Source organism: Festucalex cinctus, chromosome 12 (genome assembly GCF_051991245.1).
Source record: "Festucalex cinctus isolate MCC-2025b chromosome 12, RoL_Fcin_1.0, whole genome shotgun sequence".
NCBI classification, from domain to species: domain Eukaryota; kingdom Metazoa; phylum Chordata; class Actinopteri; order Syngnathiformes; family Syngnathidae; genus Festucalex; species Festucalex cinctus.
Window position 1 is genome coordinate 5,982,255 of NC_135422.1, and position 25,964 is coordinate 6,008,218.

Here is a 25,964-nt window from a genome sequence, read left to right on the forward strand (position 1 = left end):
TTTTCTACATGGCCCTGGTTGATCTCCTTTGCTCTGCTGCCACCTGCTGGCCGTTTGTGTAATAACTACCATTTCTGCAACCGTTCTTTGCCTTTGCCGAGAGGCTGCATCAAAGCCTTCTGTATGTTCTAGCATTAAAAAAAAAAAAAAAAAAAAAAAAAAAAAACACGTATAAATACGTCTTTGGGACACTTAAAACTTTTTTTTTTTTTTTTTTTTTTAATCATTATGAAAAACAAACAAAATACTTGTAGGCCTATATACGAATGAGATACTGTTAGTCTCTCTGTTATAATTCATGTCAATAATAGTTGAAATAAATACATGTTAGTCTCTCTAAATAAATAAATAAATAGAAATACATATAGGTCTAGCCCGACTGTCCCTGCCAAGATTTATATTCACAGAATACATTCTGCAGAGCAGAGCAGGTCAGAGGTCAGTCAGCGTGTGAGGGACTGAGTGCATGTGGCAGGTTTATCGAGAAAGTAAATAACACTTTCCGCCATTTTCACTCGCAAACATCATAATTATCCCTCTCGCAATCAGCCAGGTGCATCTGATGCATCCCTGGCGAATAATCTGTCACGTCTTGTGATTGTTTCCATCGTGTTTTTTCCGGTCTCCCCTCCTCGGGTGGGCAGTGGAGGAAAGAAGCTCGCAGTGGAGTCTCATGCTAAGGGGAGGGAGACGGCGCCGTTGGCTCGACTGCGGCTTCTCGTGTGCATGCTGGACTCGGTGAGCTCCTCGCCGTGATCCTCGGACTTCTTGTCTGCGATGGTGGCCAGGAAACGTAACGTGACCGAGTCCCACTCTTCTGGAAGCAGCAACAGCAAGAAACCCAGGCAGATGATGCACGTGGCCGCCAGGCGCACCATGCTGAAGATCACCTCGTGTTTCAGGACATCCACGGCTACAGTAAAGAGGGCAGGGTAGATAAACAAAACAAAAACAAATGAGATTAATTACAAAAGTGACTCTACGGGGGATGAGTAGGCGGATGAGTGAAGAAAATGCGGATTAGCATCCGTAAAAGTGATCCGCTGTGTCTGCACAACTGCACTTCAGTGTAACTCACTGACCTTTATGTGGTCTATCTCGGTTACAGCTAAGAACTTTTCTGCAGGCATTTTGTGTTGCCGTGGCAACATGACTCTCCCCTTGCTAGATACAGTAATATTTGCACTTGTGTGCTGTATTGAGGAACGCTCGTAATTGAAGTTTCTTGGGCTGAAGAGGTGCTGAGCACACTGTTAGTCACAGTGCTGCTAATTGCAAGAAATGTAACCATTTTAATAATTCATATCAGCTTACACACTCTAAAAAGAGAATTGTTGACCAACTTAACTCATTCACTGCCAGTCATTATAGAAAATTTTTACATTTCCAATACTCACGTGATATTACATTCAATAATTATATATAAACCGAATCTACCAAATAACAGAATAGACTCCCTACTTTTTGTCCCGTCCCGTTCTTTTATAATTGACAGCAGAAAAATGTAGGTTTGCCAAAATACAGCCATTTCTCCCATGGACTCTGAAACTGTGTTTATTTCCTATAAAATGGGGCAATGATGTCATCTACCGGTGGTTGGGCATCAGTAAAGTTGTTTCCAAGTTTGATATTTACAGTGGAGCATGCGCAGATTCGCCCCCATTTAGCACCGCTCTAAAAAATACAATTGACAAGTATACTTGTCAAAGGCAGTGAATGAGTTTTAATTGAATTGCTTCAAGTGGCAACACATGATTGACTTAAATTAATCCAAGAAACTTAATATATTTACCTGGATTAACACAATTCAGTCGTGTGTTACCACTTGAAGCAATTCAATTAAGTTGGTCAACAGTTTTTCTTTTTCGAGTGCTTTGGCCAGGAAGCAAGATGGCTGTGTTTACACACACACAGTGGTGAACGTGGTGGGTATGAAAATAGGTCCCTATTTATCGATTTATTTATTTTAGATTGCATAAAAACTGGAGAGGTCTGGCGTGAGCCAATCAAGAAGCTGTTAAATTTGGGCGCTTTACATATCAGAGGCAGTCTGCACATTTAGTATTCTGGCCTTCAGTGGAGATTGAAACAACCCAAAAGCACCTCTTAAAACCACAACTATCATATTGCAATTATAATCATTCAATACTATACAAAAACCCATAACAGCATGCAGATGCGCAACACTTCAGAATCAATACTTATCAAATAACAACAAAAACAAACCAAAACAAAACATAACCGCTGTCTGCAGTAAGCCCAAAGAAGAGTTTGAACATTGTATATAAACAAGATTATTATGACTTTAAAAGATCAACATACTGCCTATTTTAATAAAAATCGGACCTTGGAGTTCAGGCAAATCAACCACTACAGGACTCAGTGACAAATGTGGAACAACCTCCTTCGGTCATTGCATTTAAAGCTACTGAACACAGAAAATTCCGTTTTGAATCGCTACTGCCACCTATTGATGAAAGATGAAACTACACGCACCGTTCTTCACGTACAATGCACAGTCACATCCGCAGACAGAGGTTGGCAAATTTGAACCTGTATCCAGTCTGAAAACTATTGGCCAGATGCTTGCAGGAGTAGCCTACTCATAATGAACAGCTGAAGGTTTTAATCGACTAATTAGAAGATGTTTCAATGGTCAAATAAAAAAGCTTTTGTAAATATATTTTTATCCAAATTGTTGAGAGCAGTTTAGTCTCCTCCATCTGATATTGAATCAATGAGCTAAGTAGACAAGAGAAACAACAAAACCCAAATGTTTATTTAACTCGACTTATATGGATAATAATTTGGAATAGAGTGTAATATTTGAATAATATTTGAAAAAAAAAGAAACCTCACCTGCGTTTCCTGGTACACTGAGTAGCGTTCCTATGGAGATGAGAATGGGGTACGTCAGGACCACACCGACGTGAACCAAAATGTTGAACACTAAAAGACACAACAGAATGATTAGAGATGCCATTTATTTATTTATTTGTAAGTTGGGCCAAATATGTACCTTACAGGCTGTACTATATGTGACTTGGATTAAAAGAAACTACCGAAAAACTGAACTGCTGTGTTGTATTAGGGTTCATACTGAAACTGCACAAATTTATCTTAGATGTGGACAAAAGCATAAGCAATGATGTCATCGCACCCATCTGCATTCTCACCTAGCCACAGTCCTGCCAGGCCACACATGTACCCCCAGGGCAGCGAGGAGAGCGACCCCCATTGCTCTACTTTGGTAAAATACAAGATGAGGGGCACACAGGAGATGAAGATGAGGTTGAAGAATCCCATGGTGGAAAGGAAATGAGCCACTTCGCCAAGGTTGGCACTTCCCAGGAACATCTTGAACAGCACCTGGTTGGCGGGAAGACAAAATGGCTGTCGTGGTTAACACCAGCTGCCCTACCTGTTACTTAACTCATTCACTCCCAGCCAGTTTCACAGAAGCAGTCCCGTTCGCTCCCGGCTGTTTTACTGAATTTTGACTGATTTTGCAAGGCCCACAGAATATTGTGTTCAATTGTTAGAAAGCATGGAACCTATCAAAAGAAAGATTAAAGTCTCTTCTTTCATCAGGAAAAAAGTATGTTTCTATCTGTTTCCGTTTTGCAGCAATTAGCATTAGAAGAGAGCTAAGTTCCATCAGTTTTCACAAATTATTTAAAATTGTAAGTAATTGAGCTTTTTTTTCTAGATGGCCCTGGTTGATCTCCTTTGCTCTGCTGCCACCTGCTGGCCGTTTGTGTAATAACTACCATTTCTGCAACCGTTCTTTGCAGTTGAGAGGCTGCATCAAAGCCTTCTGTATGCTCTAGCATAAAAAAAAATAAATAAAATGTATAAATACGTCTTAGGGACACTTAGAGCATTAAAAAACGTATGTATACGTTATTGGGAGTAAATGAGTTAAATACTGTTGTTGAGAAAAAAAGAGGTTATGTTTGAGCCAAAAAAAAAAAAAATACATCAGTCTGTAAGGTTTATGCTGGAAGAATGCATATTTGCATATTCATGTGATTGTTATGGAATTAGTTTATTGTTGATTGTTTTGACAGGGTGGAGGATATAAAATGATTAATAAAAAATAAATAAATCCACAAATGTGGTTGTTAAAGTGTGGTTAGGAAAACAAAAACAAACGCATAAAACAAAAACAAACGTATAAATACGTCTTTGGGACACTTAAAACATAAAAAAAAACGTATTTACACGTTATTGGGAGCAAATGAGTTAATATACTCGGGTGGTTGGTGCTCTCACCTTATAAAGAGCTGAAGTTGAGGCGGAGCCCACAGCCAGCGCCACACCCACAAAGGAATCGCCATGGAAACCATCAGCATACGCCATCATGACGATCCCTGTGATGGCCATGATGGCAGCAACAATCTAAACGAGGGGTCCATTAATGAGATGTATTCACGTATCTCGCTTTCTCTTGAAAAATTCATAAACGTACATACCCGGACTCCCATGAAGCGGTCCTTGAGGACAATCCAGGACAATAGAAAGACGAAGGCCTTGTGGCAGCAGTAAAGGGCGGAGACATCAGTGGCGGTCAGCTTCTTCAAGGCCATAAGGTACAAGTAGTTGGTCAGCGTCCACAGGATGGAGAACGGTGCTGTTCTCTTTACAAAAAGCTTCAGAGTCATCCCTTCTTCGCCAAACAGCTTGCTGCACTCTCTGGTAAAAGACATGGTATCTCTTAATGGTCTGTTTCATAATTACATTGATTTGGTATCTGTCTTGCAGCTAAATGTGATGACGGGGTTGAGGTCAGGCTTCTTGTGCCAATCCTCTCTGTTCGAACATGACTGTGTCCCGAAGCTAGTTTGGATGAGTTTTGTGTGGAAGAACATGCTCACAACCCCTGACCTCAAAGTGACCATGACCACATGGCCAAATACTTTTGTCTATAAAATGTAGTGCAGGGGTCACCAATCTTTAAAAATAAATAAATAAATAAATAAATAACTGAGAACTGAGTGCTACTTAAAGGATCTTTGTGCATTTGTCTTTTTTTTTTTTTTTTTTTTTTTTTAATTACTCGCGACTGCCACCTCTGGCCCAAAGTGTAACTGCAGCATCTGTCAGCCATTCATGGTGATGCGTGCGAGTCCGTGCATGATCTTCAAGCGACAGCCACAGTTGACAAATGAAGACATGACTTCAAATGAGTTAAGAAAAACGCCGCCCCTCCCCTCCCCAAAGAAACTGTGGAGTGAGCAGGGGCCGCACACTCTACTATAAAGTGAAGATAAAAGTTGATAGGCGCAGTCAGAGTAAAACAGCCAGGGCTCTTCACACTCATCTGGGCATTGGTGGAGCATGCATGATGTAGAAAAAGCTTTAAAATTACCTTTACATTAACATTACCCTAAACGGCACAATGTACCTTTAATTATTTTTTGTTACGTCCCCCAAGAATCATTTCAACAACCGCCCCCCCCGCACCCCAACCATCACCAACTTTCCACTGCAACTATAAATTGCATTATTTGTCTATAAACATTTTTATAAGTACATCTCGGGAGAGAAGCTATTACTCCTTTCGCACTCTCTGACAATGAAAGCGCCACTGCCACCTACAGTCGTGGGTGTAACATTATCTACACTTTACATGCGTTAGGCAAAAAAAAAAAAAAAAAAAAAGTTGGCATCTCACTGCGTGGATTAATGCAAAGGGCCACCAGTTTAATAAAAATATATATTTTAATTATTTAATGTTTTAATCATGTTATTGTGCGTTCATGATATTCATTTATGTGACAAAATCATGATATTTTGACAATAATTGTGAAACAGATCAATATCCAACATTTAAAAAAAAAAAAAAAATCTATGCCAGTGTTGAGATTTTCAACTGATCACTTCAACAACATTCCTAGAAAATAACAATGTCCCCTCACTTGGACTCACGTGGTCCTTCTGGGCTACTTTGGTGACCCCTGATGTGTCGTGTATTTTCATCCATTCAACCATCTGTCCATCGATCAATTTTTTTCAGTATTTGTGATCATTAACGGGGCTCAAACCTTAACCAGCTGTCATGGAGTCAATGTTGGACTACATTTTGGAATTATTACCAGTCAACCTAATACGTCATGGATGAAAATTCGGCTGGGATAGTCACCAGCTCCGTGCGACCCATAACAGGATAAATGGCTGGAGAAACACATTACCTGAATTTTTGAATGGGTGTCTGCTTCTCCCTTGTGGTCACCACATGCCCAGAGTAATAAATAGGAAAGAAGAGGATATTCCAGTTGCTGCTGAACCAGGATATGAAGAAAGGACAGGAGAATGACTGGAAGGTCAGCTTGACCACCTGAGTGGTACCCACCCAGGAGGAGGAGATGCAAAGCACCATCAGCAAGCCACCAAGCACCTTCAGCACTGTGCTGGTGCATGTCTGGTATGAGTGGCTCTCCGCACTTGTCTCACTACCAGGCGTCTCGGCGTGAGACTCCAAACCATCCTCTCCTAAAGGAAAGACAAACAGTTTTTCTGAGTAAATTGACACTTCTATACAACAAAAAGTCGAGACTTAATCAACGCTTTTTAAAATAGTCAGCGGTGCTATACCCACTGAACCATCCAGCCACCTCAACTTTTAACACGTTAACTCTTTTATTGCCACACTAAAAAAAAAAAAACAAGGCCCGAGCAGCTACCGCTGCCATCTGCTGGCCATAGTTAGTGGGTGTTTTTGATTTCACAACTCATTGACCCGGCAGCGCTGCACTTGGACGTTGCACTGACCATGCAAATCGTGCCAAATCGTGGCGGTCAAAGAGTTAATGGTGATCAAAAGTCTTTGTAAATAACTTAAAAATGTGACGATCAAAAGTACACAAGTTATTTAAAAAGACAGTAGAATGCAATCATGCATTCATTCCACTGCACTCATTGAGACTTAAGCATCGTATTTTACATGGACCGACCGACAGACAAGTTCAGGTACGTTCTTGAACTTTCCGCATGATCAATTTACACCAAGGCAGGAAATCAAAGACGATTTGTGCTGCCCACTTCCCAAGCGCTCTCTGCTAGCTCAGCATGTGGAGCATGCCTGCAAGTATCTCCCTTCCAGCATAGCCCAGCATCTCAGTGCTCATTCTTGCATTGATGGACTCTCCCCCCTTTTCAATCGATAAACAGTCGCGCACCGGGAGTACGGCACAGCCACCCACCAGCTCAATGAAAGTGGATTGCTAGTAAATAACTCTTTCTTTGCTCGTGTTTCTCAAGTTAACATAATTCAGGTGTAAATGAATAATTCAATATTTAATTAGCCATCAGTGTCACTGGACCCCATTTAATTGCCACTATTAAGACTGAATAAGTCAATAACTGGAACTGGAATACTGGTCAGAGGTTCATTAACTGTTCTCTGTTAGTATTATTAGCTTTGAGCTCACTTTTTGTTAAAGAGTTGACTTAAGTAAATGAAATTTAAACTATCTTACCTGACAACAGTGCTGCAACTGGCAAGACTGTCTGGTTCTTGCAGTTGCCGGTTACGCACATTCAGTGTAGCCATTAAAGGGGCCGGTAAGTCTGCCGGTTTCACTCAGGAAAATGCACTTTTTAAATACAGGATTTAAACAAATTAACTACTTTTTAATTTATAGATATGGGCTTTTCATAACGTGTGGGAGTGATTTTGTCCTAACCCCCCTTAGCCCCAGTCTATATTTCGCCATTTTGTGTTTGTTTTGTAAACAGCGGGACGTTTCTGTGGAAAGACAGTGTTTACACCCCTCCAGCCAATCACAGAGTTAGGCGGGCGCAAACGGGGCCTGGCGAACGTGTCAGCTGTCACTCCCGCGGCAATTTGAAAGCACGCACAGATTATTTATTTATTTTTTTCACTCACTCACTCACTCACTCACTCACTCACTCACTCACTCACTCACTCACTCACTCACTCACTCACTCACTCACTCACTCACAGAAGCTTACATGTGTGAATGAGTGAGTGAAAAAAAAAAGTGAAAAACAAGTTATGTCCATTTTTTTTTTCTTTTTATTGGTACGTTTTGGGGATGAAACTGAGTGTTTTTCACATAGCAACAATATGTGGCAATGCATAGCAATTGAAATGCAACCTGGGATTTGAAGTGTCAGAGGGATGTGTTAAAAAAAATTAAAAAAAACTCACCATGACATCACACTTGATCTGTGTTTCTTTGCTATTATGAGTCATTATCCTTACTACTCAATCAAGAGTAGTACAAAAACGAAATACCGAAATGATGATCCACAAGATGCTCATTTACAAATTCTAGAGAATTTGTGAAAGTGATTTGGTCTCATTCCGCTCTGTCTGCTGTCATTCTGCAAGAACACAGCATTCCTTTTGTGTTGGATGCAGGCGCTTCAGTCCTAAGGTATAAAAGCCACTACAGGCTGATCTGGTGCCAAGATGCAGTGATATTAAAACTCCACTATTCCCTTGCCCCAGGGAAGCAGCTCTCATGGCCAACATTCTCCTCTCAGCTGAGGCCGTGTTATTGCTCGCAAACATTCCTGCTTCCCAAGTTCCAACAGTGGCGCATTCGGCATGGCGGCTGCTTCCAAAACACCATTTTAACATACGTCAACAAATCAGGAGTACCGTTGAGGTCATTCGAAGCATAAAGCTGATTCACTGACTCGCCAAGCAGCTCCAAAGTGCTGCATAGAACAGTGCCATTCATTACCGGCTTGTTTTTGATGGAGCTCATCTGCGCCGGCGTGACGCACTCCAACCCAACATTTCAATCTGGCGTGCGTTTTATCCTGACGTTGATGGATGGACTCCCGCTGGAGCTCATGGTCACGTCAGCAGGCAATGTGCCGCCCCGGTAAGTCGTCTTAAGGAGAAGTGGGATGCTGATGATGCTTACGGAAAGGGGATTAGCGTATCTGATTTCAAGCTATAAAACAGGGGTGTCCAAACTTTTTCTTCTGAGGACCACATACAGAAAAATAGAAAGCTGCAAGGGCCACTTTGATTTTTTTTTTCAAGTTATTTATTAACACATTCATTGCCAGACCAGCAAAACAAATGCATCATTTGACGTCTTTTTCCGTCAATGGCAGTGAACGAGTTAAACATGGTAAAAATCAATGAAGCAATTATAAATTGTTGATATAATGTACAGTTACTTATTGAAAACTGCTTAACAGTCACAAGGCAAATAGTGACCCCTGTATGCCACTTTAATAGATGAGCTTCTCCACTGAGCAGCAGCTGAATACCAACTTGGCATTCTGAACCACAACAAGAACAATCGGTAGTAAACTGACCACACTTAAGAACCATTAATTTAATGTGATGTTTTCACAAATCAAACCTTGACACTAAGCAACAAGTGGATGAAACTATTTTTATTTCTGAAACTGAATTATTAGCTGCAAATTTTTGTCTTTGTGCAGCTAGAAATGTTTAATCCACCCTCTTTTTTTTTTTTTTTTTAAACAACATTGAAAATTTTTTTGTAGTATTTTCCGCGGGCCGCCAAAAAAAATGTATGGCGGGCCGCAAATGGCCCCCGGGCCGTAGTTTGGACACCCCTGCTCTAAAACAAAGGTGAGCCGTATAGATTAGAAAATGGATTTAGAAGATGTTTGAAGCTCTTAGGGATCAGCGTGCTTGCTTTATGTTTGAGTGAAAGGGCATGAGCAGAACTTGCTGATGTGTTTGTTTTGTTGATTTTTAAAAAAAAAAAATTGCCATCCAGGCTGGCTATCGATCTGCATGCAGCACGTCTCCCTCGAAAACTGTCACATAAAAAATGATTTTCTTCAGTCCACTTAAGTCGACATGTAAAGACGCAACCTTGATGTAAAGTCAACTTTGGGTTACCTTCAGAGATGGGGCAGGTCAGGACCTGAGTGCTGTAGGAGCTGAGAGGAGCCACTCGGGCTGAGTGCTTCTTCATCCTCCACTGGGGGCCCCAACACACTCTCCTTCCCTGGGAAGTCTATTTATGTTCGTGAACGCTCAGCAGCTCTTCCTCCTCGCTCCGTGCATCCTCACTCCTCCGCTTCTTCTTCTTCTTCTTCTTCTTTTTCCACACTCTTCACTTATTCCCCCAAGCCTGCTTCCTGGATCTGTCAACTCTTCTCCACAACACTCCCGGCTCACTCTCCGCACTCCTTGTCTGCGTGGATAGTAAGTGACACAGCTGACTGGCGCTACTACTGTCGCAACGTCATGCCGTGATCCGGCGCCGCCGCTTGTCTCCAAGGGAGACTGAGCGTCAAGTGCGTGTGTGTGGCACGGCGCAATCACTAGCCAGCATCTCACTCCAAAAATCTCGCCACCCCCATCTCGCTTGTCACTGTATCGACTGGCTTTACCCCTCCCTCCTCTTTTGCTCCACAAATCAGCAGCTTTGTTTGGATGGTAACCAAGCAGCCCAGCCTAATTATTGCTGCGCTAGCTCCTCTCCTCTAGTGCTCCCCGTCCTCTTTCTACCTGAGCGGGCTCGTCTCTGTAATCCCTCGTTGCCATCTGCAACATTGTCATGTTTGCCGGATTATTTGTGCACATCATCAACATAATCTAAATAAGTTCTAGAAATGGCATAGATATACACATACATCATGGTGCTTTGCTCTATTTGTTATGTTGGCATTGGCTCGGTAAAAAATGGCACCCTCGAGGGACCACAGTTTTTATTGTTTACTGAAGTTTATTTGTCGTTAATTAGAACCACTTTAAAAAACAGTTGGGTCAAAAATAACCCAAAATGGGACCCAAAAAGTTGCGTCAACTGAATAATCTACAAAACAACAAAAAATGTTTTCCTTTGTGGGTTATTTATTATGTTTGGCCCAACTTTTGGGGTTAAATCATTCAAAAAGTTGGGCAAGTTCATTTTTGTCCCAGTTCAATTAACCAAAAAGCTGTGTCAAATGAATACCCAACAAAACAGCCCACAAAATTGGGTTGCTTTGTGGTTTGTTAATTAAATTTGACCCAAATTTTGGGGTTAAATAAATCTTTGTGTTATTTAACTTTTTGGGTTAAATAACTCTAAGTCGGTCTGTTCTTTCAATTTGAGTTATTAAATTAAGCCACGCCTACCACAGACCAAAGCCAAAAAGCTGTGTCAAATGAATACCCAACAAAACAGCCCCCAAAATTGGGTTGCTTTGTGGTTTGTTAATTAAATTTGACCCAAATTTTGGGGTTAAATAAATCTGTGTTATTTAACTTTTTGGGTTAAATAACTCTAAGTCGGTCTGTTCTTTCAATTTGAGTTATTAAATTAAGCCACGCCTACCACAGACCAAAGCCAAAAAGCTGTGTCAAATGAATACCCAACAAAACAGCCCCCAAAATTGGGTTGCTTTGTGGTTTGTTAATTAAATTTGACCCAAATTTTGGGGTTAAATAAATCTGTGTTATTTAACTTTTTGGGTTAAATAACTCTAAGTCGGTCTGTTCTTTCAATTTGAGTTATTAAATTAAGCCACGCCTACCACAGACCAAAGCCAAAAAGCTGGGTCGAATGAATACCCCCCAAAACAGGCTCCAAAATTGGTTTGCTTTATATGGGTTGCTAATTTAATTTGACCCAAAATAACCTCAAATAACTGAAAAAGTTGGCCCAATTTGGGTTATTTCTGCCCCAATGTTTTATTTTTATTTTTTATTGTGATGTATGGTGAAAGTAGAGCTGACAAATGATTACTTTTTTTTTTAACATCAGATTAATCACATCTTAGAATTTTGATTAATCATGATTAATCACCTAATTAAAAAGACTTTTACCAACATTTTTTTGCCCGCCAAAGTTGAAGCGAATCGGTTATATGTTAATTCTTTGTACATTTAATGTTACGAGGACATCTTCAACATTTTTTTTTATCTCATCCTCCTCTTTTTCTAAACAGTTAATTACTTGCATAATTTAAGATGGAAAAAAAATACCCCAATATTATTTATTTTAATGCATTTAGTTATGTTTATTGCTCAAACACAACCTGTGCTACTGTAAACAAAACCATCTGCGGTCAAATTGATCAATAGTGTGATTAATCTGTGTTATTACATGATTAATGCAGTATATATTTTTTTTGTGTGATTAATCAATGAGTTAATGCTTTAACTTTGCCAGTAAATGAAAGAATGAACTGGTAAACATCCAGTATACATTTAAAATAATACAAACAGTTCATAAAAACATGACATTTTTGACTGTAGTTTATGTCATGTAAATATAATGAACATATTCTGAAGCTCTTGACCTACAAGAATACCAAATTATTATGATGCATGGTGGACATTTATATCATAATTCTACTCTTCCACTATAATTAACTGTAACAAGCAATAAAAGTACACACCGTTTGATTCATTTATTATTATTTTTGTTGTTGTTGTGGTTGCCTTAAGATGGCAATCATCATAATCAATCATATGTCTCAGTCAAAGTTCTAGCACTGCACCAAAATGTACAGCATAATTTTACGTGTGCTCAGCTTATGGAGGAAAACACGGCAAAGTCACTCATTGAATTGTTGCGGATGAGGACCATATTTCAATACCAAGGTGACTTTTAGTTGCCTGAAGCCATATTACCGAAACATGTAGTAATCTGGTGGTGTAATATTTGTATGTGATATACAACCACAATATCTCATATGATCCCGACCACAAAGGAGCAAAGTTCAGCTAAACGGACCCTAAGCTTGCCGCCATTATAATGAATAAAAGTGCCAGCCAAGTTGAAGCTATACGGTTTGCTGTAGTGTAAGCAGAAGATATGAGGATGCATCCCGTGAGAGGAGGGTCACTTAAAAATAGACCTGCTGATGAGTGGAGACAAAAGCTAGACAGAGAGGGACGGCAAAAAAAAGCATGCAGTCAGCAAAGCCCAGGATGCTAATCGCTATCTGATTAAGAGCGATGTCCCCAGCACAGGCACTGCAGCTGTCACTCTAAAATGTCAGCTGAAATGGGCTGCAGGTTTGGAAAATAGTTGTAGATAACAAAATAAAATGCATTTATTGCTTTATAGCATGTGTATGTATTGTATGTATAGCCTAAAATGAACATAATGTTGAATTACGAACGTCTGTCCATTGTAACCACCAAAACGACACTGGACGTGCCTAGCACAGATCAAAGCAGCAAATAATAAAGCATCTACCTTCTTTGCCCCCATGGCAACAGCTGCACTCCCATCTACTGACGCACTGAATCCTTTTATTAGACCTTTTTATCATTTAGATTTACCAACACTTCTCACTCATATGAGGCTTTTTTTTTTTAATAGAACCTCCTGTCGCTTAATATCTCAATGAATAACAGAAGGAAAGATAACAATTGTTGTTTTAACCATCAAGACGGCACATCGTCTCTTCCTCGAGTGCCAGATGTGTCTGAACTTCACTTCGGCCCTCCAAGTACTTCAGTTGAAACTAAATAAGATGGCGACACCTTGTGGTGAATAAGTAAATAGCATCGACAATGCATTTCCATGAATCCATGTTAACCGCATTGCAGCTGAGCTGGAGCCTTTCACAGCTTCATTTAAATGAGGTTACACGTTAGACTGGTCACCACTTAGCTCACACAAAAAAATCGACAAGAGTTTTCAATGAACCAACCGACATTAATTGCATACTTTTGGAAAGTAGGAGGAAGGCAGAGGACGAGGAGGAAACAAGCTACACAATCACTGGGACGTCGGGGAAAACATGCTAGTCCACAGAGGAAGTCCGATGAAATGAACCCCAAACCTCCAAATAAGGTCGTAAACACAATTAAAAACTGAATATTAAATTAAAAAAATAAATAAAAATCGACTGTTCATTACTAAATAAATAGTACACATCAATATTTAAACCTGAATTGAAGCTGACGTTGTTGTTGTTGTTGTTGTTTTTTTAATAATAGCTACAACTATTTATTTATCTTCTTTTTTTAACAAAGATGAATCAATAGGCTGCTTTATAATAGTTTTTTTTTTTTTTTGGTTTTGTTTTTTAAATCAGATTTAAGGATGAAACAAATTGAACACATTTTAGGTCTAAAGTGGCAACCTGAATTTTTTGAAAGGAAGCTTAGCTTAGAGTCTATACACATAACTGAAAATATTTCAAATGCATATATTTATCTCTATATGCTCTTTGTTGATGCTGTAATTGTTATTAGTCACTAAGGATGGGTGAAGCTATTAGCAACAGGCCGATACCAGGCCTTATTTCAAGATATCGATACTCGTGGCTGTTTTATGACCAGGAACTAGAAATGAGAAATTAGAAGAATAGAATATTACCATTCATTTCATGCAATTTTAAGGAAAATGCTATATTGGAATACATATCTTTTTCTAAGGTTATTTGTCTTTTTGGGGGGTGGGGTGGGGGTGGAGGTATGTATCAGGTGTACTAGTGGTATTGGTACTTAGTATCGGTGTCAGCAGGGACTCATCAAAAGTGGTATCGAACATCGCTAATTATTGATGTTTTTTGTAGTAATGGACGAGTTCCAATATCAGGTCTTATTTCAAGGTATTTGTATTGCTAGTGGTTGCCCTCTTGTGGCTGTTTTACTATAGTGAAATATAAATGACAAAGTCGTTTCATTGCCAAGAAAAAAAATCTGTTTGGAAATATAGGTATTTTTTTGAAATATATTTGCCTTTTTTTTGGGTGAAATTTTATGTATCAAAACAAAAGTACGAGTGGTATTGGTACTTGGTATCGGTATCAGCGACTCAAGAAGTACTCATACTGAAAAAAGTGCTATAGAACATCACTTATTTTTGAACATGCCTAATTGAACTGTTCTATGATTGTATGAATATTCAGAAAAATAATAAAATTGACCGGTCTTCCTACATGTATGGTGCCGTAGATTCTAACCTTTTGTACACGCTGCAACAAATAACGTGTAAACATAACATTAGAAAGCGTTGAAGGTCAGTTTATTGATGCTGTGCACTCACGGAGTCCACAAGGGCACTGTTAGGCAGCTCACAGTACTCAGGCCTGCTCGTAAAAACAGAAAGACCATTCTAAACTCGACTCCACTGTGCCATATAACATCATCTACTTTTAGTATTTATTACAGTGAAGTCGAATTTGGCTGGCGATCCAAAATCACCTGTACAACAACATATGGCTGCAAAGTGCACAGGATGGTTGAGCACATGGAAAGATCCCACGGTGAAACACTGCACCCATTTTCATGCAGGGTGTTTTCACAGACCCCCCCCCCCCCCCCCCCCCCCCCCCCCCCCCCCCCCCCCCAGGAGACGGTGGAGGCTAAAACAGCACTCCAGGAGTCATTCAGGCAAGGCTTACATCCCGCTCGACACTCGGATGGTTATAAATAGCTCGGCAAGGAGAAGGCATGGCTTACTTCAAAATCGCTGCATGAGCATGCTCAATGTTTAAGCAGGGAAATTTATTTGCTGTTGTTGTTGTTTATAAATTTGATTCAGAAAAGAAGAATTATTAAGTCATTCACTGCCTTTGACGGAAAAAGACGTCAAATGGTGCGATGCGTTTTTGCTGGGCTGGTAGTGAATGTGTATTCATCCCTGCTTCCTCTCTGCCCGTCAGCGATGCAAGTAGTTTGTCATTCTAATCTGCATTATGCGGCGTCGCTGTGAAAACAGTGACGGGACAATCACATTGCTGAGCGGTACCTGTCATTCCTCCTGCATTAGGCCTGTTCGGCCAGCAGGGAGTGCCCTTCGCTACTGTGCCTTTTTAATTTAGTCATTTAAAACCAGATACAAAGCAAATTACTTTAATGGTTTTTCCAAGAGACGCTGAGGAGGCATTTACTGCATGCTAATGTTGTGTGGAACAGCAGGAGCTAAACAACTATGCTGGGAATAGCACTTTAGCATTTTTTTTTTTTTTTGGTGAAAGTCAGTTCTGTTTCCATCCCTTTTGTGCATATCATTGAGTTTGAGACGTTATCTATTTTCTTGTTAAAAGCTGTGTTGACTTTGCCTCAAAACACCATTATGGTATGATGTATTACAAGCAAGACCTTGTCATAAAATGTAGTACACAAACCGCTTAGAGGCAAATTCTTGCTCTTCACAGATGGCAAGTGGCAATAATAATAAAGTGCCAAAAGGATCTTACTTAATGTATCATTATGCCATAGGCAAGTGTATGGGAACTGATGCTCAAAAGTAGAGCTGTGCAATTATTACGCTCCGCAATTACAAAATCAGTATAATCGTAAAAAAATATATATTAATACTAATTTTCAGTTGTTTAAATGTATACATTTGCACCTTTTTTAATTTTTAAAATAATTAATTTTATACATTTTGTGTCATCCATAAGGAACTTGCATAATTATAGTATTTCAAAGAATTATACATTTAAACATTTTTCTTGTTTTGTACCAAAAAATAAATGCTCGTTCTAATCATGATTTCAATTTTTACCAAAAATAATTGTGATTAACTCATTCACTCCCCGCCATTTTCACTGAAGCAACGCCCTTCTGCAAGGCCCACAGTATATTGTGTTATTTTGCTGTAAAAACATGGAACCTACCAAAAGAAAGATTAGAGATTATTTTTTTTTTTTTTTATCTGTTTCTGTTTTGCAGCACAGCATATAGCTAAGTTTCATCATTATTCACAAACCTGTTGAAAACACTGGGGAAACGAGCTTTTTGCAACATGGCTCTGTTTGATCTCTTATACTCTGCTGCCACCTGCTGGCCATTTTTTGGTAATAACTACCATTTCTTTAAGCGACCTCTTCAGGTTAGAGGCCACATCAAAGCCTTCTGTATGCTCTAGAAAAAAAATAAATATAAATACGTTTTTGGGACCATGGAATTTTTTTTTAAATATAACGTATTTATACGTTTTTGGGATTAAATGAGTTAATATTTTCTTCATAAGCAGTGACTTTTCAAAAATCCATTTTGTGTCTGTACAATACATGATTACTTAATGTGGAGCGCTTCTCACTAACCATCACAAAATACTGCATCCTAACCTAAGGAATACCATCTACCTTGAAAAAATAAACAAACAAATAAATAAAAATGACTTGATGAATATGCGGGGGTTGCACAGATGGCAGATCGTATCAGAATATCGGAAATGTTTCCCAAATCAAATAAAGCCCTCAGCTCGAGGACTGGTGGTGTTTTATAGGCTGGGAATGGGTGTTATTATGATGCACACCTGCTCCTTAGGCCCGAAATTACAACACAGTTGACATCCCATAATTCACATTACTCTGTTACACAATGCGATGTGGAATGATGTGTGCGTGAATAGTACTGCCTATGATGCAATTCATATACAATAAACTTAAAAGTGACTCAAAGGAGGAAATATTTTTGACTAAACTTGTAAAACGTGTCATTAAACAACGACTATAGTGATGAATGCACCTCCTGGTGGTCTTTTAGTGTTATTACAATTACAAAAAAAAATAAAATAAATAAAAATCACGTGAATTGTCTTATCGCTGGATAATATAAAAATGAATTAAGTCACATTATTTGTTGTAAATAAATATTTTTTGAACAATTAAATGACATTTAATAATTTCTTACAGCATACCTCACGACTCACTAGTTGGGAAACACTTTACAATAAAGTCCTGTAAATATGGCAGCTACACTTCAACAAAGCAACTTTTGCTGCTAATTGAACACCCTAAAAATCAACACTTTTCTGATAACAATCACATTTATTGCCACTGCCTATATTCCCACATTGTTTGCAAATCAAAATTGGTTCGTTATTGGAATTGTTTTGGAGTTGTTGTGTCAGATTCCAATCTAAAGTTTGGGTTGCTGCTCATTAATCAGCGCTCCTGCTCATGGGACCAACCTGGACAGCTAGAAAATCTCCCTAAATGAGAGTGCATGATTGCATCCATGATTAATCGACGACAACAGACAGGACGCAGTTAATGAGCGCAAAGCTCATTTCCTTTTCCTTGCCTAAAAATCTATTGTGGTGATGAGAAGCATCTTAAGGAGCCCCTTAGCTTTAAGCATGTTCTTTACTGAATTTTCATTTACTTGTCAATGATTAAATAATGTGTCGTTGAAGCTTTTATGTAACAGCCAGGGCGAGATGTTTGGGAGCTTGCGTGCAAAGTCCAATTCATTTGGGTTGAAGGCTTCCAGCGCCTGAAACACGGCTCCTCATACGTAATAACGGCGATAGACAACTAGTGGTGCAAGGTAAAAGAGCATTTTGCAGTCCTTGTCTGAGCACTGACCACCAAAATCAACATTTTAAAGATTATGCTTAGAACAAAGAGCGTATTTATGCACATTCGATCCCTACAGGTTTCTGTGTGTGTCAGCAAAAATCCGCATATTGCCCCCAGCGCCCCACCAATCAAAAGCATGTGAACAAAACAAACCATGAACGTCCACGTGAAGCTGTGCCTTTTGTCGAAGTCAAGAGACAGCTCGTGCATCATGGTGAGAGAGCCTCGCCTGTCATTTGGATGACTTGGTCATTGATTTGAGCTGCATGTTGCTTTGTGTAGTGTAGTTTAGTGTGGCAAATTTTAGAGGTGCAAGTCGAAATGAACTATAAATGAACTAGAAAAGTAAATATTCACTATATAGCCTATTACTGATAAATGGGCTGAAGTGCAGAACAGAAGGACAGCAAAAAAAATAATAATAATAAAGAATAGTAATTATTAACTCTTTGACTGCCAAATATTATCCAAAAAAACAACCCCAACAGTGCCATCCGATTTCGAGCATTTTCACTCATCTTTCAAGGCAAACAAAATATTGTGCACCACGACTACATAAACATAAAAAAAAAGTATGTTTCCACCTTATTCTGTTCTTTAGTAATCACCATTGGAAAATAGGTCATTTGAGTGACATAGACAATGGTGACTTAGACACTATTTTTTTTGTTTGACGCTCTGTGAATTAGATTTAATGTGACAAAGGCTTTGATCATTGATGTCATCCTTGAAAACGTTCAATTTCAACATATCAGCAGTGTTTCATTGTAATTTCATATACCGTGAGCCCATTTAAAGGGTGATACAATGCTGCCATCTGCTGGCCATAGTTAGTGGGTGTTTTTGATTCCACAACCCATTGAGCAGGCAGTGCTGCACAAGCCATTGCGCTGCCCATTGAGGGGAAAAAAACAAACAAAAAACTTAGTAAACGTCAATTAACGTTTATGGCGGCCTTCATTAGGATTTTAGCATACGTCATTAAACATTTTTGGCGGTCAAAGAGTTTCAAAAAAAATTAAAAAATCTGCCAATTTACTTACTGGTCTTACTAACACAAATATTTGAAATTTTTAATCGCACTGTCTCAAATTGTAGGACAAAATGGTCGTAATTAGGGGCAATCTGGAGCCCTGCAAGGTATCGGTACTTGCGATGACGACCGATAGTAGTATCAGCCGCACTCTTGCGGCCTTTTTATGATCAGGAACTAGAAATGAAACATTAGAAGTATAGAAAATAGAAGGAAAAATGCTCCATTGGAATATATATGTCTTTATTTTTAAAATGATCTGTCATTGTTCTTTGGGGAAATTTTATAAATCAAACATAATAGTGGTATCGGTACTAGTGGTATTAGTGACTACTCAGGAATATCGGTTTTAAAAAAGTGATATCTACTCAAGCATATCTAGTCAATAGTATAATAAATTAACATTTTTTTTCATTTTTTTTCTTTTTATAGGTTATAGTAAGGTCTCATCAATCATTTTAATTGTATAGAAAATAGAAAAAAAAATGAGTGTAATTTTGTTTGTTTATGTTTTAATACAGATCCGTGTACAATTCCAAAAATGGAAATAGCTTTGGTGTTTTCTTCCATTGTAATATGAGAAAGGCAGTAAAGTAAGGCACATAATTTATGTAGTATACTATAGAAAAGTGAATGTCTGTTTTCTGTCTCTGTGAGGCATGTAAATCTATCTATCTATCTATCTATCTATCTATCTATCTATCTATCTGCTGTATCCATCCATCCATCCATCCATCCATCCATCCATCCATCCATCCATCCATCCATCCATCCATCCATCCCCAATATACAGTATTGTTGCATCTCTTGACATAGTTTTTGCGTGCTGTCACTTACTTCTGTGACTGGAGTATCCCGGGTTGTAGCCGTAGTATCCGGTGATCCTCAAGATGCGGTCCTCGATGTCGTGCACCCCGTTGGCTGTCACTTTGGGGCCGCCGTTCGCCAAGGGGCCGCGACCCGCCGTGCCCCCGCTCGGCGTCGCTTTGCCCGGCAAGAGGGTGTTTTTGCCGTCAAGGGGCTCCAGCCCGATGCAAGGCTGCTCGCCGCTTTCCACAACACTCTCGGCGCTGCTCATGGTCAGTCGGATGTGCAGGGACAAACAGTCAAGATGAAGCAGCCGAGAGTCCGCAACAATTAGCACATTGACATTCCTCTAGTGACGCTCTGCTACGCTCCCGCACGCGCAGCGAGCTTGTCCCAACTTGAGTGTGGCGGACACGCGCCGCAAGGGGGCGTGTCACTACTGTCACATGTCTTGAATGTAATGAGGGTTTCTGGGAAAAATGGCTGCTGTTTTTTCTTTCTTTATTTTTTATTTTTTTAACGTTTAGGGTATACTACGTAGTTTTATATTTATTTTAAAATCATTTTAAAGGAATCGCCATTTCTTAAAGGATTCAATCTAAGAGTGGAACATGTAATGGCTGAAGTGATGTGTCCTTAGCAGTGATGAGCTATTGGAGCCAGCAAGGCCTCCTTTGCTGATGTCAGAAGCACGAACCTACATTTACAAGTTATTTTCCTCAATATAAAAATAAATTACATTGATTTAAAAAAAATAAAAAATTAAAAAAATAAAAGTTCTATGTGTGCCATAAAATTGTATGAGGTAATTACTGGATGTAGTCCTAAATCCTCTTCTTCTTCTTCTTCTTCTTCTTCTTCTTCTTCTTCTTCTTCTTCTTCTTCTTCTTCTTCTTCTTCTTCTTCTTCTTTCTTAACATCTCTCTTCTTCTTTCTTAACATCACTCTTCTTCTTCTTCTTGTTTCTTAGCATCTTTCTTCTTCTTTCTTAACATCGCTCTTCTTCTTCTTCTTCTTCTTCTTCTTCTTCTTCTTTCATAGCATCTGTCTTCTTCTTTCTTAGCATCTCTTTTCTTCTTTCTTAACATCGCTGTTCTTCTTCTTCTTTCTTAGCATCTCTTATTTTCTTCTTCTTCTTCTTCTTCTTCTTCTTCTTACAGTAGTTGTGTATCGCTCAATTGTATGTTTCAATGTTTCTCTAAGCCTGAAAGCTTCATACGTTACTAAAAAATAAAATAAAAAATCAGATTTCATACCCTATGTGCTGCCATCTGCGATTGGCTGGCAACCAGTTCAGGGGTGTACCCTGCCTACTGCCCGAAGCTAGCTGGGGTCGGCTCCAGCACCCCTGCGACCCCAGTGAGGAATAAGCGGTTAAGAAAATGGATGGATGGATGGATGGATGGATGGGTTGTAGAGGGACAAATGTGGGATTTAATTGTTTTAATAGTTGCTTTTGTGGATGAAATAGTACTGGATTTTCCACTTTTTCTTAACATTTTCAAGAATTGGTGACATGAATTAAGGTTTTTTTTTTTAAAAATCCTCAGTTGGCCTCATCCTTTGGGGCTGGCGCTCCACTTGACTGGAGCCTCCTTGCTCGTATAGGAGATGCTGCTCATAAAACTGGGCTCCGAATCCAATAACACAAGACGCAGTACTTGAGTGTCTCGTTCCAAGTACTGCACTCTTTGTGTGAAATCGATTCCCAGTGTGTCCCCCTTTTTTGCATTGTTGTGCAGACAGATGCTGAGGTTTATGATGCCCTTGGATGCCAGCAGTGCCCCCCCGCCCGTCTCTTGCTTACTGAACCAATCTCCACCTTATGTTCTTTTGTTTCAGTCTGTTTGGGCTCCAAAGCACTTATCTCGCATATTCAGTCCAGGGACGGCTTTGTGGCCATAACAATTGCCCAGAAAGTTTTTTTTTTTTTTTTTAATTTATTACTGGACACTTTCTTAAAAGCTTTTGCAGAAGCAGTCCAAGTGAAGTTTTCCTCTGTTGCATCCTTTTATTTTGGCTGCTTTGAAAAGCTGCTTATCATTCATGCATATACGCATCAGTTGCTCTCTTTCAAGTCTTGAGTTATTATTTTCTATCAATTTAACGCGTAAAAATAAAGTGTGTGCGGCTTTAGCCCACTTTAAGAGTTTAAGCGTGAGCCATGCACGTTCTGAAAGCATATTTACTGCGAGGCACTGAGACAAAGTCACCTTGTCGAGTGAAAGGAATCATTCAGTCCTTGGGGCAATATCTTAAAAGCCATCATTAAAAAAAATTAATAAATAAAAAAAATCACCTCTAATTGTCCCCCAGCAATATGAGTGCAATGAGGCTGGCTTCAATCTCAGACATGATTAACATTCAGGGCATCCTCAGATCCAAATCCTCTGCGCATGATGAACATTTTCTCCTCATCACTTCCCCAATCAGAGTTAAATAAAAACGCGTCTTGCTCGTTAGATGCAAAGCATTTCCCTTTACTCTATTATCCTTCTTGTGACAGGAGATTTGTTTTGTTCCCGTGCAGCAGTGCTTATTCCCTGCAGCTTGTGCGCTCGGTGTGTGTGTGCAAGGACTGATGTCTATTTTTAGACACAGGCTGACATTTACATATATGCTGAGCTATAATGTGGTTTCGGCGATCGATCCGGCAATCATTTGCCTAATTGTGGTAGCACACCTGACGAATTGCATTCAAGCACAATGCATCACTAAGAGATGATATGTTGTGACTTCATCCCAGGTGCTCTAAATTAGGTGTGTCAAACATACGGCTCGTGGGCTACAACTGGCGATGATACATGAACATGATAGCCAAACACAAGCTTCAGTTTTTTACTAAAATTAACAGTCGTTACAAATTTTCTCTATTAAGGCGCACTAATGACCATACATTCACTCCCAGCCATTTTCACAGAAGCAATCCCGTTCGCTCCCGGCTGTTTTACTGGATTTTGACTGGCCCACAGAATATTGTGTTCAATTGCTATAAAAGCATGGATCCTACCAAAAGAAAGATTAAAGTCTCTTCTTTCATCAGGAAAAAAAAAAAGTATGTTTCTATCTGTTTCCGTTTTGCAGCAATTAGCATTAGAAGAGAGCTAAGTTTCATCAGTTTTCACAAATCTGTTTAAAACTGTAAGTAATTTAGCTTTTTTTTTTCTAGATGGCCCTGGATGATCTCCTTTGCTCTGCTGCCACCTGCTGGCCGTTTGTGTAATAACTACCATTTCTGCAACCGTTCTTTGCAGTTGAGAGGCTGCATCAAAGCCTTCTGTATGCTCTAGCATTAAAAAAAACAAAAAACAAAAACAAAAAACGTATAAATACGTCATTGGGACACTTGAAACAGTAAAAAAAACGTATTTACACGTTATTGGGAGCAAATGAGTTAATTTGGCTTGAACTCAGGATCTGATGCAAAAATTGTGCCTTCAGATTTTGGATTAATCTGCAAAAAGAAACATGTAATTATTGCACACACAAAAAAACTGGAAATATTTTTGACCTCTTGAGAACAAATTTGATTTTGGTGAACTAAAATGAATTTGACACCCCTACCATAAGTCACCTTTGAGATCAATGGCTCACCCCCTAGCCACCTGCAACATAAATATTCAATGTGCACTAAAGATAACCTGGGTGGTGCGGAAGTAAGAAGGAAGGCTGTTTGGTTAAAAAAATAAAAATAAAAAAATAAATAAATAATTGCCAATTGAGCAATGAGTTGCATTGTGGCTTTGATGTGTTAACCTGAAGGCTTAATAAATATTTAATCTGTGGTTTTCTGATCTAATGCATGGCTTCAATTAACAAAAGAAAGACGGAAGCACAACAGAGAACAAGAATACAAATCCAGCAGATTTATGGTGTAAAAATGTATGACATTGCACAAAATACTTGCTCTGTCTAGAGTATTACGTGAGTGCACAATATAAATTAAAATGCTGTCCTTCGAGACGTTCCGGCAGGATATGACCTTTCTTTGTTGTCGCCATCTGCAAGGAAACTGTTTATGAAATCTCTCCTCCTGCTTTCTCCACAAAAACAAACTTGTGGGCAATTGAGTCGGCTTGCGCTCTTTTGCCAGCCTACATATGAATAAAATATACCATGTCCAAACGTCGGTGTTAAAAATAGGCCCCTCGTTTATGCCAAGTCACACTTTGCCTTGTTTTATGCCTACTTGAGTGTGCCGTTGGAGGAGTCAAGCAGTGTACAGTACATCTTCACATGCACTTTGTGCTGCCAATTAGTATCAGTGGCTGCTGGAAGCATGCTTTTACACATAAACATTTCATCAACTACTGTGTGTGTGTGTCTGTGTTTTTTTTGTTGTTGTTGTTTTTTTCTGAAGGAAAACATCTTGTTATATGGTGTGCTGCATGTAAAGCGCGTGCACTGTGCGCACAATATCACGTCACCAGACAAGGTTGTATTGGCAGGATGTCACATACTCAAGCCATCAGCAAAACGACTGTACAAGATCAAACATGTGGCCTCTGTAGGAGAAAGCAGGAGCGTTTTGCATTTCTATATAGTTAAATTAAACAGCAATCAATAAACTAATTAGAATGACTGTGAATAGAGACTACAGCAACTCTCCATCTCATAACGGATGAGAGATAACAACCGCTAACACTAATACTTCTAGATGAAGGCTCTGTAGCGCTAACAAAGTAATTCAGGCACTTGTGAATAAATATGTGATCATATTTTTACATTCTTACAAAAAAAAAACAACTATTTGCCACTTCCTTGGCTTGCTAAAAAATGGGGATGCTACAAGTTGTCTGGCATTTAAAACTGTGATGCATCTCTCTTTCTGCTGTACATTTGTTTATTTTTATTTTTATTATTGGCTTAATTTTTACTTGCCTGTTGAGCAGCCTGGACAGAGATTTTTAGCCTATACGAAGATATCCAGTGCTAGCAAGATAGCAAGCTAAATACTGTATACCGGTAGCTAAAATATAGCCAGCTAAAATGTCAATGTTTAGCTAGCTAGCTAGCTACCAACCCGCCTACCTACCGATACAGTAAAGGCCAACCGTTTGGACACACTTTCTTAATCAATGCTTCTGATTTATTCTCATGACTGGTTACTTTGTAGATTCTTACTGAAGGCATCAAAACCACGTATGAACTCATGTGGTTATGTACTTAACAAAAAGAAAGGTGAGATAAAACAAAACGTATTTTATATTATAGCTTCTTCAAAACAGTCATCCTTTGCCCTTGCTACTTTTTTGCATACTCTTGGGATATGGAACTCCTTAAAAACTGTTGGAAAACCCTCCAGTGACTACCTAAGCTCATCGAAAGAATGCCAAGATTGTGCAAAAAAGGTAATTAGAGATAAGAGTTATTTTTGTATTTATTTTTTATTTATTTTATTATTTTCACCTTTTTTGTTAAGTACAAGTGTGGTCATAATAAGCTATTAATTTATTAATTTCGTTAATGAAATTGTTTTTTTAATTTTAGTTTTTTCGTTAGTTTTGGTTAACTAACCTTTAATAGCACTTGTGTTTTTTGACACCCTCCCTTCATACTTTGACCATCTCCAAACATCTTTGTTTTTATTTTATTTGAACTGAGTCAAATGCCATTTTTAGCATATGTCGCGGGACACTAAAAAATGGACGGACGGCCGCAAATGGCCCCCGGGCCGTAGTTTGGACACCCCTGATTTACAATGTACATAGTCGTGAAAATAAAGCAATGTATTGAATGAGGTTTGTCCGAACTTTTGGTCTGTAAACGTTCCCACGTGTTCTGTCATGCATTTAATCACTGCTGAGTATTTTTGATATATTTCACTGTTGCAAATATAGACAAAATTCAGATGTTGGGTGAACCTCCTCTCACCTGAGGAAGATAG

At 39.1% G+C, this 25,964-nt stretch overlaps 1 protein-coding gene across 3 annotated transcripts; it reads right to left on the reverse strand.

The window, feature by feature from the left end:
* Positions 1-212: 212 nt before the first annotated feature.
* slc35f4 (solute carrier family 35 member F4) lies at positions 213-20,484 on the reverse strand. Of its 3 annotated transcripts, none has more exons than XM_077538740.1 (7): positions 20,108-20,484; positions 6,195-6,495; positions 4,476-4,695; positions 4,276-4,401; positions 3,177-3,369; positions 2,860-2,949; positions 213-913 (listed from the first exon to the last, which is right to left on the reverse strand). In XM_077538740.1, exons 1-7 carry the CDS (start codon positions 20,346-20,348, stop codon positions 672-674), a joined length of 1,413 nt encoding a protein of 470 aa, XP_077394866.1. In that variant the 5' UTR covers positions 20,349-20,484; the 3' UTR covers positions 213-671. The 3 variants fall into 3 exon arrangements, with proteins under 3 accessions (XP_077394866.1, XP_077394868.1, XP_077394867.1); XM_077538742.1 differs by lacking the exon at positions 20,108-20,484 and adding an exon at positions 13,164-13,379; XM_077538741.1 differs by lacking the exon at positions 20,108-20,484 and adding an exon at positions 9,866-10,337.
* Positions 20,485-25,964: the final 5,480 nt, after the last annotated feature.